Source organism: Melozone crissalis, unplaced genomic scaffold, assembly GCF_028551555.1.
Source record: "Melozone crissalis strain CALT ecotype California unplaced genomic scaffold, PUWL_Pcris_2 ptg000061l_1, whole genome shotgun sequence".
Classification (NCBI taxonomy): Eukaryota; Metazoa; Chordata; class Aves; order Passeriformes; family Passerellidae; genus Melozone; species Melozone crissalis.
The window spans coordinates 14,770,994-14,786,137 of record NW_026535839.1 but is presented as its reverse complement, the minus strand read 5'-3'; the positions used below and the strand labels follow the sequence as shown (position 1 = coordinate 14,786,137).

Below are 15,144 nucleotides of genomic sequence, written 5' to 3'. Positions count from 1 at the left end.
GATAGGATGCTTTTCAAAACAAACCATAAAATACCAGATACCTGTAAAATAAAAATACAGACACCACATTTTTATGCTTAACACTGAAAAGTAATTTATGGTGGTGTAGATTTCTTAGAATATTTGAAGAGTGAAGGCCATTCCTCAGCATTCCACCACCAGGCATGGGAGTAAAAATGACATAGGCAGTTCTCTCATGAAGTGAGATTTCACAGGACCCATGAAAGCAGACAGCACTCACCTCATTGCCAGCCTGGCAGCTGATGGAAATGTTGCAAACTACAAGCAGCAAAGCATTTGATATTTATTTACATGTCACCTTGTTTCCTAATGAAAATCTGTACCAGAAAATGTTCCTGCTTAACACAAACACGTTGAACATGTTTAACTGCACAATGTTTACCTGCAACTGGAACAGTGATGTATAATTAAGTACACAGGGGTAGTGCTGAAACAGAGAAGTCTTGCATTTGGGTTTTTGAACCAGATCTTAAAGTTAAGGTGTATATAATGAGTAATCTGAGCCTAAGAAAGGAGCTAGGATCAAAATTCAGTTACCAGAACTACATCCATCACCTTGTGGTTAATTTACTTACAGCAAATTCATTTTCAGGGTCAACAGATCCTCTTCTGACTGGTCTTGAATAGTGGAACCTCTGCACGTTGTTTGACTTATAAAAGCTGAAAGATTTTAAAATTACTATTGTAAAATCCAGAAACCAGAAATTAATGGATCTTTTTATCACAGAGAAATATTTCATTTTGAGTAGTTGAGTTTTTAATTAAAAGTAAATTTACTGCTCAGAAAAAAAGGACTTTACTGGAAACTTAGAAGGCAACTACTTTATCTATAAATCAGAGTCAACACACAGTATTTTATAAGTATTAAGCTTGTTACTGGGTGTATTTCCCAGGTATAAAAATTCCAGATTAATGTTCAAATCTACAGGAGGACTAGAAGAGATTTTTCCTCTCCTATCTTGCTGTGGCACATGCCCTGCTTGCCACTTTATCCTGGTTTATGAAAGGAGTCTCTTTCATTCCAAAGAACTGACTGAGCAGAGCAGGTATTTTCACCTGGAGTGGAACATGGCACTCCATGAAAAAGCAATTTAATCTTTTCTAACAATCCTGCTCTCAATGCTGAACAATATTCAACAAATTCAACAACTGAAGCCATTAATAACAATTTTGTGAGATAGATAATGGAATGTATATAAGTGCTTCTAGAGGGGTACACCAATGTAAAGAATCCTTTGCAAATTCATGTAAAATTCATGTTATTCATATTAAATTCTGTTCTATTCAGCTAATGTTTCATTCTCCATCAGTGTGAGCACATCTTTCCACTAAACTTGCAACCACTTGGCTTTTAGCACTGGCACTGCAGAGTTTTTTGTGCTGCTGCTAAATATTTTGCTTTCCAGAGAAAAATCTCTAGTTTGTGTTTTTAGTATTCTTTTTAAAGATGAATTAAATTTAAACCCCTGTTAAGTAAAAGCTCATTTTGCAGAAAAAAAAATAAATCTCAGAAATCTCTTCCAGTAAAACTGAACCATGTTTTGAAAGCCCCAAAAAACAAACAGAGCAGCCCCAAACATCTGATTTAAGCAAACCATGGTATGCTAGTTTATAGGAAACTATGATTTCTGATCCAAACTGCTAAGATTTTCTTCATCAGAAAAGAAATATAACTGGAAAATACTGCCACACTGAGTCAGATCCGTTTATGCAGTTCCAGCTGAAAGGAATATATTGAAGATCTTTGATAGAATAAATTCATTGACAACACCTAATGTAACGAACAATTAAATGCCCAATAAAGTAAACTCATAAAAGTAAATCTTTGAGCCCAGATGTAATCAGCAGTTTGGATGAATTCTGCAGCTGAGACAAACCATTACAAAATCTCCCCTATGAGCAGAGATTGTACTTTACAAGGAACACTTTGCTACATAAACTGAAGCGGTTTGAAGTGTGGCTGGCTCTACACCTAAATCTGGTCCAACAGGACCACATTTATAATCTGCCTTTCAGTTACTGATTTTAAAATGAATCAGTAGTTGAAATAAGAGCCACAATTTTTTGTGGCTTTTTGGGTTGGGTTGATTTTGGTCTGTCTTTGTTTATTTTAAAATCCTGTCACACCAGACCTGTGCTTGGATCTGCTTTATTTACTTTGGTGTATGTGGGGAGGTGATTCCTTTTTTTCCACTCCAAGTCAGTTGCTACTTCAGTAAAGATTCCATAGAGAAGGCTGCAGACCAAGGGCAAAACTGGTTTGGAAGCAGCTCTTGGCCAGTCTGTTCTCAAAACACTTTGCTCAGTTAATTTCCTTTATTCCTTTACAAAACCCATATTCCATTGCACCAGCAGAAACCATTTTGCCACTCTGTATTCTGCATGGACCAGACAAGATATAACAAGAGTCTTTCATTCAAGAGCCTTCCATTCAACCACTCTCACACTGCCAGTCACCTCCAAGAGCCCGCTCCCCACCCCTTGTCTGAGAAGCTGTGTTGAAATCTCAGTAACTTCAACCCAAAGCACAGATTCCACCTCCCTGCCCTGCATCCAGGAGTTATTTCTTCAGTGGTACATGGGCACAAGCTCTCCCATGGAGTTCCTGGGGAACATCCAGGACAGGTTGGATGGAGCTCTGAGCAATGTCCCTCACAAACTGTTCTCTGATTCTATGAATACATAAGTCAGTTAGTTAATACAACAAAAACTCCAAGATTCATTGGCAAATGACTGAATTCACAAAATAATGGTTGACAATTTAGGAATCTGGATTGATTTTCATTAGACTGTCTACTACAGAAATTCACTTACTTTATGATTTGATCAGGCACTGCCTTATTTTTGAATCTAGGTTGCTCCTCCAGGACTGGCTGTACTGTAAAACATTGGATATCTGAAAGTGTGAAAGTTAAGGGCATGTTATTGACTAATAGTCAAAATGAAATAATGTAGGCTGCAGGAGAAATTAAAAAAATAGTAATAATAAAAAATACATTTTCTGATGAAAAATCTGAAGTGTTCAGGGTTTCATTTCTGGAGTTTCCTTGGCCAAAAAAGGAGAAATCTGCCAGTAGTAACCAGTGAATACATATTAATTCTAAACTGCATATTTTTATTATTTCCTGAGCTTGAATATCTGCAGCTGAATTTATCACACTGACTCATTCATTAAATTTTTAAGCTCAGGCAACTTACAAAAATAACATCAACCATATCTGATGTTAACAGTTTCACTGTGTACCTTTAGGCATGCATAAAGTCATGATGGTTAACATTTTATTTTGAAATCTGTAACTGAATAGCCCTTTTACTTGAGATTTCCTTTTTCTATAGAAGTGCTGTTTTTAAAATCTGAATCCTGTATTTGTAAGTAAATATATCACATCCTTACATATTTCAGTATGTTTGAAACTCATGCCCTCTGGTTAGATCCTTTTGCATAAGTGCAGAAGTAGTTCCCATCTCCTGCTCCTTGCAAATAGATGAGCAAATTCTACCTTAAGGACTGAAACATGTGTTCTCCAAAAAAAAATAAAAATTAATTAGTTAAGAGACAAGACAGACTTGGGAGAGCCTGGCTTTCAAGCTTAATGTGCTATTTTAGACAAGCCTGTAATACTCCCACTTCAGTCCCAACAGTGTGAAAAGAAAGTATTCCCTTTTTTCCTCCAGAAAGTTCCATCAGATCAGACTCAAGAGAGTATGTGGAGTGTTACAAAATTACCTTGAAAATTAATAAAGGAAAATCAGCATACAATGAGGTGATCTCATATCTGCTCAGTCAGTAATGACTCAAATCAGAAGAAAAAGATAATCAGAGTTATTCTAATCAAGAAAAATTGAGGCCATCCTAGAAGTTGGTTAACAAGGTTTCTAATTTAATTTTCCTAAGAAAATTTCTGAGGGACCTGGGACATGTTTATGTTGCCAAGAAATGGAGGTGATACTGAAGTGTGGTGCCACTCAGAGCAGTGCTCAAAGAAGACATGAATTAAACATCAAGACACAACAGCTATAAATGTGAGGCAACAGAAAATTTGTTGCTTTAAACTGGGTCTCTTCAAGTGTGTGACGCTGGTTTTGCCATTTGAAGAAAATAAAGCTAAACCATGTATGAGCTACAATGAATTTTCTTCCCTGAAGGGCTGTCAAGCCCTAGCAGAGGCTGCCCAGGGAAGGGGTTGAGTCACCATCCCTGGAGGAGTTTAAAAGACATGTAGATGGGGCACTTGGGAACATGGATGAACAAGGTTTATGGTTGGACTCAACCTTAAAGGTTTTTTCCAGCCTAAATGTTTCCATGACAAATGAAAGAGACAGACTCCTCAGAACTGCCAGAAAAACAGGAGCTCTCTTGGAGCAAACCAGAAAAGACATGGAGGACGTGCAGGCAAAACTGCAAACTGAGCTGCCACGTTGGTAATCTTTCAACCTCTTCCGGATATTATTGTTTCACACGGCGTCCTGGATTGCCAAGCAGATTGTATTCTGTTTGCCATCTGTGTGGCAGTTGTTTTCTGTTCAGTGGGCAGTTTTCCTTATCTCTTCCACAACCATTCCTCCCTCTGTGGACACATCTGCTGATAACAGGCACTGAATGTCACTGTATGACTGACAAGAACTACAGCATCCCACTGGGAGATGTGAGCCCAGAGGGAGGAGCCAAGCATTCCGACCTGGATATAATCTGGAGATTCTGGAACACCAGCACAGCTTCTCCAGTGGATTCCCCAGAGGAACAGCAGCTGCCTCTCCCACTGGATCTTCAGAGGAAGAGACTGCACCCTTCTACAGGACCCCTGCTCCAGCAGAACCAGCCCTGACACTGCAGGAGGGCTGCAGCCACAATTCCAATGGGACTGCCACCAACACCCCGACCCACAGGGTGTCAGGTTGGGTTCTGACTCTGGCAGTGTTGTTTTGGTTCACTGCAGTCTTTATTTTGTCTTTTTATTTTCTTCCCTATTAAAGAACTGTTATTTCCTGCTCTCAAATTTTTTGCCTGAGAGCCCCTTAATTTAAAATTTATAGTAATTTGGTGGGGGGGGGGTTTAAATTTTCCATTTCAGGGGAGGCTCCTGCCTTCCTTAGCAGACTCCTGTCTTCCAAACCAAGACACACGGATAAACTGATGTTAACAACAAGGCTCCCACCCCTCCTTCCCTCTCAATCTTCCCCATGTGCAAGGATACATTGACCAGGAGAGTTCCTGACATCCTCTCCAGGTGCTGCAGTGGTGTTCATCTTCTCAGCACTCGGGAACTGGCTCATCAGCTGGGCCTGGAAATCCTCCCTCCTCTCGTACTCCTTGCCACGGTAGATGAACACTTTGTTCTGCAGGAATGAGGAGGGAGTCACTGCCTGGCCAGAGTGGGGCTGAGGCAGAAGCTGCAGTTTCATGGTAATCCACACAAAGGCACAGCAGTGGCCAGGTTTTGGAATGGGGGTTTCTGTTTTCTGAATATCAAACAGCTCTAAAGCCAAACACCATTTTGATCAGGGGCTGGAAAGCAGCGCTGACTCTCCAGAGACTCTGGACTCAAAGATTGATTATTCAGAAACAGTAACAGTGGTTTAACCCCAGCCTATCATTTCACTGTTTTCCCAAAGTTTTCAAAGATATTCACCAGCCTATCATTTCACTTTTTTCCCAAAGTTTTCAAGGCAGCTTTGGCCTTTAAACTTGTGTAGCAGGGCCTCTCATTGCTTTCCAAGTGTGAAGAAAGACTCCCTATTAATTGTTGTATGTAAGAGAGGCTTTTAGTAGTAAGAAACTACTAAATAATTTCAATAGCAAATATTTAGGTTGTTTTTATAGTCTGAACTCATAAAACTACTGTGGTTAAATCTGTGGAAAAAACTGTGGTTAGAACTGTTAAAACCATGGTTAAAACAATGACCTTTTAACAAACAATCCAGTTGTGCACCACTTCCCAAGTTCATCAGGTTTCTTTGAAAAACCAGATCCTTTGGAGCCTGGATTTCCCTCATGGTAGTCAAAACAAAGGGAAAGTAAAGAAAAGAGAGTAGATTTGGCATATTTGAATAAAAGCAGTTCAAACTTACCAAAATTGTCCTAAAGTAGGATTTTTTTTGCTGTTCAGGAAAAAACTTAGAGCAGTACAAGACAGTTGGTATTGAACAATTCAGCTCAAAGCATATTTAGAGGTCAAAAGGGAACCTGGTCATTAATCATGAGGAAAACAAAACAGATGAAAAAGTAAGATTTAATCAAGCTTACCCTTAGAAATGTTGGGAATCCTTGGCCATAATATCCAACGGCAAAATAATCTGGTTTAGGCCTCAGAATTTTCATGATGTTTTCATAGAACTTTGCTTGCTGGATCTGAAAGCAAAACCAACTGTAATTACTTGTGTTTGGGGGTTTTATCTATGCATTTTTAACCTCTACTACACATGCAAGAGCCAGCAGCTGATGAGCTACAGCAATAATCAGTTTTCACACAGGAGGCTGCAGGGGGACATTAAACACTGTTTACATTTATATGCAAATATAATACACAGGAAATTGGGTATGGTTTCAGCTTTAATATTTGACCTCAGAATTGGCTTACCCTTAACTTAGGAGAAAAGCAACCACCAAAGTGATCCCTGGTCACTGATAGCATCACTGAAATAAGACACTTGGAAAAGCTCCCTGCCTCAAATGTTTCCTGAGGTGTGGGATCAACTCCAGTTTTTACTCTAGGCTCATTTTAAGGGCACACACCATGTAAAGGGCTTGGAACAAGTTCTTCCATAAAGTACCAAGTGTCATTTAGGCATTATGACTGTGAGAACACAGCACTGCAACTTAAATTGGCAAAAATGTCTTTTAAATCATGATAAAAACAGAGCAAAAGAAGCTTTCTTTATACACAGCACCATTCAAGAACATCATGTTTTGATTCCCACCATTTTTTTTGAGGAAGATTCAGGGATATCTATTGAATGAACCCTAAACAATTGAAATACTGGGAGTAGAAAAAAAAGTTTGGAGGGGTGGGATCCTTTTCGGATTAATTCAATTTTCATGAAAACAAGTAACTGAATATTTTATGTTCCTTTAAAATTCTCCTTCTATCCTTTGGACCTAGTTCTAATTCCTTGAGCTGTAATACTTCCACAGTCTTGATTAGGACAGAATTATTCAGGCTTGTCAAAATCCAAGCTGCTAAAATTGAAAGAAAAATTTAGGGGGAAAAGTTCATCCAGGTGTTCTTTCTACCCTAGGGCAGTACAGAGGCTTCAAAATGCGGCCTTTAAATTTCCCTAGGTGAGAACATGTTTATTTCATCTACAGACATTTCAGAACACCTCAATAAACAGATGTTCATGCAACTTTAACCAGCAGTTACTTATGAACCTTTACCACTGGATTGCTACAGTGAAACAGAAACTCTTCAACAAATGAATTAAAAATCCATTTTAGACCACAAGCTCATAGGCAGCTCTGTCGTTTGATAGCTGAAAGGCACTAATTTCTGTAATAATTTGAAGATCTGTATATAATCTTACCAAGTTTTGACTTAGAAGTTCATAGTCAAAAACCTCCTTTTCATATTGCTCTGCAAGTTCCTTGCATAAAGATATGGCTTCTTCCCACATCTGCAATGCAACCACACATTTAAGAAGTAAATCCTGTACCAACAAACAAGTTTTCAACACATCAGAGTTTAACTGCACTTTTATTGATTATGCTGTCTTTAAAGTGCACTCATTTATTAACTGCACATTTAGAGTGGAAGACTCAGGGCAATCATAAACTTAAGGAAAGCAGATTAATGTTAAAAAATAAAAGTGTTTTTTGATTCATTACAGGAAGGAATAAGTAAACCTACTTTATTATTACAGTAACATTTAAAAAAAATCATCTAACCTTTCAGATACATTAAAGAAAAAAAAAGAGTAAATCACTGAGGGGATAACATTCAGAACATACCCCAAGCACAGAGCAGTTTATGGGGGGACTGACACCTGCCTGTCCTTAAAACACACACCATTTAACAGAATGTCCTGCAGCATCCATAATCACAGGGAGCCTTGTCTAGGACAGCTAAATAACTACAGGTGTTAAATTTCCACCTGCCCAGGGTAGCAGCTTTTCTGTCCACACAACTTTACAGCTGCCTGTGACAGTGACTGACACTGAAACACCAGGACTGCTTTTCTCATCTGCTGTGGACACTTCACAAAAGTGATCTCAAAGCAGGAACAAACTCCCTCTTATGAGGATATTTCTCAAATTCTGTCTCCTCACCTGCTCAGAAGAGAAGAGACAAAGGGGGCCCTGAGCAGAGCTCTCTGCTGCTGCTGAGAGGACACAGCCAGTGACACATCAGGGCATTGTCACCTGCTGCCAGGGGCTCCTTGGCCAGCTACCCCTGGCCTGGGCTGTGCCTCAGTGCTGCAGATCAGGAATTGGGAGGGTTTAACTCTCCTGGGACAGGGGGTGGGCACTGCTGCAGTGCAGCTCCTGCAGATGCCAACAGGAAACCTGAGGGGCTGAAGCTGAAATGTTCTACCTTGTGAATTATAGGAAGGGCTTCTTTTGCAGAAGCAGAAATGAATTGCCTTCCCCCTTCCTACTTTTGGCTGCAGCTGAACAAGACATAATGACTTAAAAGTCCTATTGGGTGATAGGATTAATTATCTGGCACTGCAGAGCTTCTTCCTGCTTTCTAGTGCCTTGCTTTATTTCCAAAATTCTCAGCTCTAAAGCCATTGCACTGACAGGTAATTTTATTAACATCTTTTTTGTCTTAAATTGAACTAAACTGTGGTACTGAGAATCAATCTACTACATTTTAAGTTTAGGATACAATTCTCTGTCCTCTCTGAAACAAATATGTCTATTTTGAACCACCTGGATTTTCTTGAGATAAGGGCTGAGTGGTTTAGAAATGGAATCTGTGTAGTCCATGCTCTTTTCTTTGTAAGGGGAAGTAGATTCAACATTTTTTTATTGTATTTTGTTGGTGCCTGACAGAGATGCTTGTAACAATGTGCTGAGACATTAGCCCTTTCTCTGTGAATGAGGTCAAGGAAAGAACATTTTCCTATGGAACAGATATCTCTGGGAATAAGCCTCCAGGCCACAATTTTTACTTGACCCACATTTCAAAGAAGCTTCTCCTCACAAATTTTTTATACACATTAAACACAACTGTTCAGAGTAGCACAGCAGAGAGATTTGGAGGGGAAGAACTCTCCAGACTTACCTTTCCTTTGTCAAAGTATTCTATGATCTTTTCATACAGATTCTCTTTCAGGTGTCTGTAGGTCTGGGAGCACTGGAACTCTGTTGACATGACTTGGGGTGCACACTGCTCATCCGACCACTGAGAAGGAGAACACAGCAAAAAGAATTTTCAAGTTCAGTGTTTCACATCAAAGGCTCCCCTCCCATGAGGTCTCCTGGGCTTTTCCAAGTGTTTTCTTCCCAAGTCTTTTATACCCATCCATAGACAAACTGGGAAAGGCACAGGGATTGCATTCACTGCCTCGTCAGGTAAGTGCTGTACTTTATGGGATAACCAGCACTAGACAGAATATTTAAAACCTAATTTAGAATGTTATACCTGCCCATCCTTGCCCCGCTTACAAATTTTATATGAAAATCTACATGAAAAAATTAGTCCTTTTTTTCCCCTAATGGTATCATCCTGATTGACTTGATTTAGATTTTTTGCATGAAAATATTTCATCTACTGTTCTTTGTCCATACCAATACAGACAATATATCTTGTATTTGCACAATCACAAAAAAATCAAGTTTAAGCGAAATAGCACAAATTTATATAATTCTGCACTAAAGTGAATTCCATAAGAAATATCAGATTTTTGCTGAAGAACATTTAAATTTGGAATGTCCCCTTGTAATGGAAATTGATCTTACTGACCATTTTAATTGCTACTGTTCATTACGTTGGTAATGAAAAATAGTTATAGTGAAAGATAATTAATCACCAGCTACAAAAGAAAGCCAACATAACTTGTTTATGTAATCCATATTATTTAAAATTAAAATATGTGTCCTCTTGTGATAGCTGGAAGTGTGTTTAATTTTCATAACTGTTATGGTTAGGGTAGTAAGAAATTACCAAAATGAAAGCCACATTTGTACACAATGTTATCACTGTAAAGGAAAACTATTTTTTCCACCATATTTAGTTTCAGCAATATATGGCTTTTAATCACCTCCTGAAAATATAATTTCAACAATTAATGTTAATTTTGTACAGCCTACTGCAGTATTTCTAACTAGAAACTTGAATACCCCGGTGGAAAATAACTCAGAGATTAAGATATTCACTTTAGAATATCAAATTGAATACTGCAAAAGCTTAATTATATACTGAGTTTAGAAAATCTAACCTTCAGGAGCCACGTATGGAGTAGAAGGGTGTATGCTGCTTCTGTGTAATTCTCACAATCTAAATGAAGATCTCGCAATTTGTACAAATACCTGATAGAGGAGAGAGCAAGGATTAGACTGGAGACTGGCATGAGTGGAATACTGAGTGTCAGAATGTTCCAGATAACAGAAACTCCATGGATGTCACACTGGCTCCCCAAAGACTCTTCAAGGACACTGAGGGGCTGAAGCTCTGTTCACACTCTGCTGTGATCGTTCTGTGTGCTGAACCTCTGTGCAGGAAAGGAGGAGAAGGAGCTGTCCTTGTGAGCTGGGCTCAGCTCCTCCTCAGGGAGGAGGGATGGCTGCTCGCAGGGTCTGGGACACCTCCAAGGCCAAGATTGCTGCAGGGTTCCTCAGGGCACCCTTCCAGGCACACCTTCTTCATGTGCACAGATGCAACCACAGCACATCACAGGAGGAAGCAGAAAGTGGAAAATACCAGCCCAGAAAGGCAAAGCAGTCCCTAGAGGTGTTGGGGGCAGAAGAGCTGTTCTAAATTGAATTTCTCCTTGATCCCTGTGGCAGCATTGCTGCTTCCAGCATGGTCACTGCCCACCAGGGGGCTCAACCTGCATCTACTGCAGCCAGGAGAAAATTGCATCCTTCCCTCTAACTCCCAGCAGGAGTTTTGAGACAAAGGAGCTCTGACATCTTCCTGTGACAGTCCAAGCCACTCCCATTCCCAGTTGCCAGCCCAAAAGAAAGTTTCCCCATTGATGCCCTAGATTTTGGCTTTTATATTTTTCAGATTCTATTCTGCTTTAGTGTGTAAGTCTGGGTTTCATATGAGGGGATGGTGAGCTCTCTGCACAGAGCAGGGAGACAAAAAATTCCTTCTCTAGCTGGGGACCCAAGGACAAATGATCCAAATCTCAGGCCCAAGAGCATAAACAATGGTGGAATGAAGAGAGAAAACAAGATGTGACTTCATGGGCTGGAGCTGTAACTGGACAATGAACTGCAATATGCAGAACTGATAAAATTGAGAGACCCAGGACTGGTCATTGATTTTTTTGTGGCCATTTTGGGTTGTGCTGCTCAAGGTGCATCCATTGAGGCCTCTTAATAAATCCCTATTTTATTCTTTAGCTCTGTCCAGTCTCTGTTTTAGGTCAGCCTTCACAAGGCATCACCCTGAGCAATGACAGCCGAGGGAGCGTTGTTCCCCCCGACTGCTCTGGCTCACAGCTCCAGGGTGAGCTCTGAATCACCTCCAGGGCTCATTTCAGCTGGGACTCTGGGCTTTGTTCTGCAGATTTTGCAGGAGAGGACAGGCAGGAAACAGAGAGCTTTTGAAGCAGCAAGATCTGCTGCAGCCCACATGCAGAACTCTTGGAAACAGCAAGAGGCCATGGCACATCTGCAGGAATTTGCCACTGGAGACAAGAAGAGGCCATGCCACACCCGCAGGAATTTTCAGTTCCCACAGAAAATGTCTCAGCTGTAACCCTGCCTGTGGAGTGTTTCCTATTGAAGGAGACTCAGCATATTGGGCCATTGTACAAAACTGGAATGTTTTCTCTACCATACTAAATGTGTGATACATTCTCCCTCAAACCTCAAATCTGTCTGCACTTTCTTAATTTTAAACAACAGACAATGAATGTTGAGTGATTTGATCAATTAATAGTTAATTCTTGTGGGAAAAAAATGCTGCTGCTGGATACATAGCACAGATTCCCAGTTGCTGAAGCCTAAATTAACAGAGTGAGAATGCAGATAAGGCTGGGGTGCCACAGAGTCATTTGGGGTGGTAAAGTAAGAATAAATCCAGAAATCCAAGCACCATGATAAAACCAAAACTCACAATATTAACTGCTCTCTCCAAAAGAGATCCAATAGAATGGTTGCCATACCTGATGTACATCTCTTCTCGGTTAATGTCCTTGTAGAAATTCTAGGGACACAAACATTTAAAGTTACCTCTTAATGTCCTTTAATAAAATTATATCTATACACACACACACACACACACACATAGACTGAGGTTTTCCTTTCCTTGGCAGTTAGAAAGCATAGATAGTATGAAAAGTAGATTATTTACAGACTATCTGAAGTTTAAACTACTGGAACTACTTCTTCAATTAATATTTTTATTAGTTATATGTATGGTTTTACACATACATATACTTTTCCTAGTTCATAATGGGATTATTACTGAAGGATTTTCTATTGGAGAAGAGGAAAATATGGTTATCCAAATGAATTAACAGAATAAACCACATGCTCCAGCTACACTTGGTGGAAGCTTGTAAGTATTGAACCAGATGTGTAGCACTGTAGTTATGGAGCATTGTGCAATACCTCTAAAGGGGTCAGTTCTAGGAATAAAGCTCATTTTTTGTCACCATAATATGTTTGCAGGGATGCAAGTTGCTGAGGCTGTGCAAAATGTATGACAAGAATGGTCTCTTGAAGAACTGCAGAAACTGATAACCCGTTGCACAGTGATTACTGAGGAACAAATAGTGTGAGTGTTAATATTTCAAAGGTGGCAGAGGTTCCTCCTCAGCTCCGAGGAATTTCCTGGAGGAAGAATCTCTTTATACAATATCCTCACTATAAAACAGGAATAGAAAAGAAGACAGAGAGGCCTAAGACAAAATCAGACCCTCAAACCTCTTGGCACCCAGCTACAAAGGTGCCTTGCAGGTTTCCTGCCTGTATTTGAGAACTGTAACTATGGAGATGCTGAAGCAGCAACTGGGTCAGCTCCTCATCACTCTGTCAAGAAGCCACTGTCCCATCAAGCCTGTCAATGGGCATATGAGCAGCAAACTTTCCTGTTTATCCACAGAATCAAGGTGGATAAAGCTCACAAAGCAAACAAAGCACATGGGTGAACACTGCTTTCAGTCTCACACACATATGCGTGCAAAGAGACGTATAAATCTCTTGCTGCAGAGTTTAAACCACTACAGGACATTGTCACCCACTGCTGCCCTCAGGAAGATTTCCCCTCCTGTTCAGTAAATGGGCTCTGGTGCTGTCCCTCCCCAGGGGTTCCTCCTGGGCGCTCCAGAAGCAGGAGGGGCCGTACCAGCAGGTTGACGGTGCAGCTCATGCGGTTGTCCTTGCTCTCGTCGCTCATCACGGCGCGATAATCCAGCAGCCTCTCCAGGAGCCCCCTCACCAGGCTCACAAAGCTTTCCACCAGGCTGCAAATGCCAGGGTGCTGCTTGGCACACTCTGTAAGGCTGCAAATGCAGAAATATTGGTATAATTCTGATGGCAAGTACTGAATTAGGCCTAAATCAACTGCAGAATGCGCTGGAAATTCCCTCTGTGAGCTGGTAATTTAGATATTCAGAAGACAAATGGCATATAAATCAAATGGAAAAAAATAAAAGAAACATTTACTTTTCCCGTCTGAAAATGACTTTAAACTCAAGGGTGTACTCACAGCTTCTGGACAGAGAAACTGCATCTGTGCTATCACAAACTCAAGTCTCTGGAATGTCACACTACTGCAATAAGTAATAATGGCGATATATATATATATTATATTTTACATATATATATATATAAATTATATAAAATATATATAATATATTCTTATAGATTTATATTTAGATATAAAACATATTATATATAAATATAAAATAATGTTATAAATAATATAAAATATAGAAATATATTATATTTTTATATGTATAAAATATATAAATAAGTAATAATGGCACCTTCCTTTCCTCAGCAGAAAATGCAAAAATGTTTTCCTTCTCCTTGTAAGGGGTACATGTGAGTAAAAGTTCAAATAAACAAAAATTACAATTTTAGCTCAAAAAAGATATCACCAGAGTAATTTTGCTTTGAGAAATAAGCAAAATCAATCAACTTTCTGCAGATTGAAAAGAGCAGCTTGATCTCCTCTGATAAAAATACAAGAAAGGGAATTTTATATTTTGGCATCATCAGTTTCAATTTACATTAACAAACATTAGCATATACTGTCTCTATAAAGGGCTAAAGTGATTTAGGAGTAGAGTTTTCACTTTACTGCCAGAGTTTTGTTTTTAACATTTAACTGTTTAAACATCATTAAGTGATTACCTATGTCTTGTTAAGGAGTATTTTCTTTCTTTGCTTAAGAGAAATTATTTATTTTATTGCTTTTCTTTTGTTTCCTCTACTTAACATTATGGTTGTTCATTGGGATCCTATCTGACAAATTGCATTTTTTATATATAATACATATATATTTATATAAACACACACATACATGCGTTTTCACTCATAATTATAGATATAAGCACTGGGTCAGGCAGAGATGCAGTTAATTTTCTCCAAGGCAGTCCTGGTTTGTGTAGGTAGCTGGGAAGGTTCTGACCTCTTAGTGCTCAATTATTAATTCAGCTCTACATCATTGTTTTCCAGACACTCAGGTAAAAAAAAATGTTAGTAATCTTTAGGCAGAATATTTTTTAAACTCTAATTACTAATAATATTGTTTTAATTAATAGCAAACCAATTTTTTTACTCTTCATAATTGTTTCAACCTTCTTCAGAAAAATACATATTCATATTGACTTCAATTGCAAAGAAATCCTCAAAGCTCTGGCCTAGAATGGAACCTCTGCAGAATACCCAGGAATAAAGTTCCAACTCAAGCAAAGTAAAAGCAGCATCTAAAGTTTATTCCTTGGATTGTGCAGCTCCAGTGGAGTCACTGTCCTGACACAGAGGGAATGTGTACGTGG

General features: G+C 39.2%; 1 protein-coding gene across 1 annotated transcript in view; it reads right to left on the bottom strand.

Moving 5' to 3' along the window:
- The window catches only part of DOCK2 (dedicator of cytokinesis 2), a 160,369-nt gene that overhangs the window by 12,782 nt on the left and 132,443 nt on the right, over nt 1-15,144 (bottom strand). The window contains exons 35-43 of the mRNA XM_054287819.1: nt 13,485-13,641; nt 12,301-12,341; nt 10,402-10,492; nt 9,246-9,365; nt 7,543-7,632; nt 6,266-6,370; nt 5,217-5,358; nt 2,836-2,917; nt 597-681 (exon numbers count right to left, since the gene is read on the bottom strand). Of these exons, the coding sequence (XP_054143794.1) occupies nt 597-681; nt 2,836-2,917; nt 5,217-5,358; nt 6,266-6,370; nt 7,543-7,632; nt 9,246-9,365; nt 10,402-10,492; nt 12,301-12,341; nt 13,485-13,641 (913 nt within the window). The remainder of the gene's footprint in view (nt 1-596; nt 682-2,835; nt 2,918-5,216; nt 5,359-6,265; nt 6,371-7,542; nt 7,633-9,245; nt 9,366-10,401; nt 10,493-12,300; nt 12,342-13,484; nt 13,642-15,144) is intronic.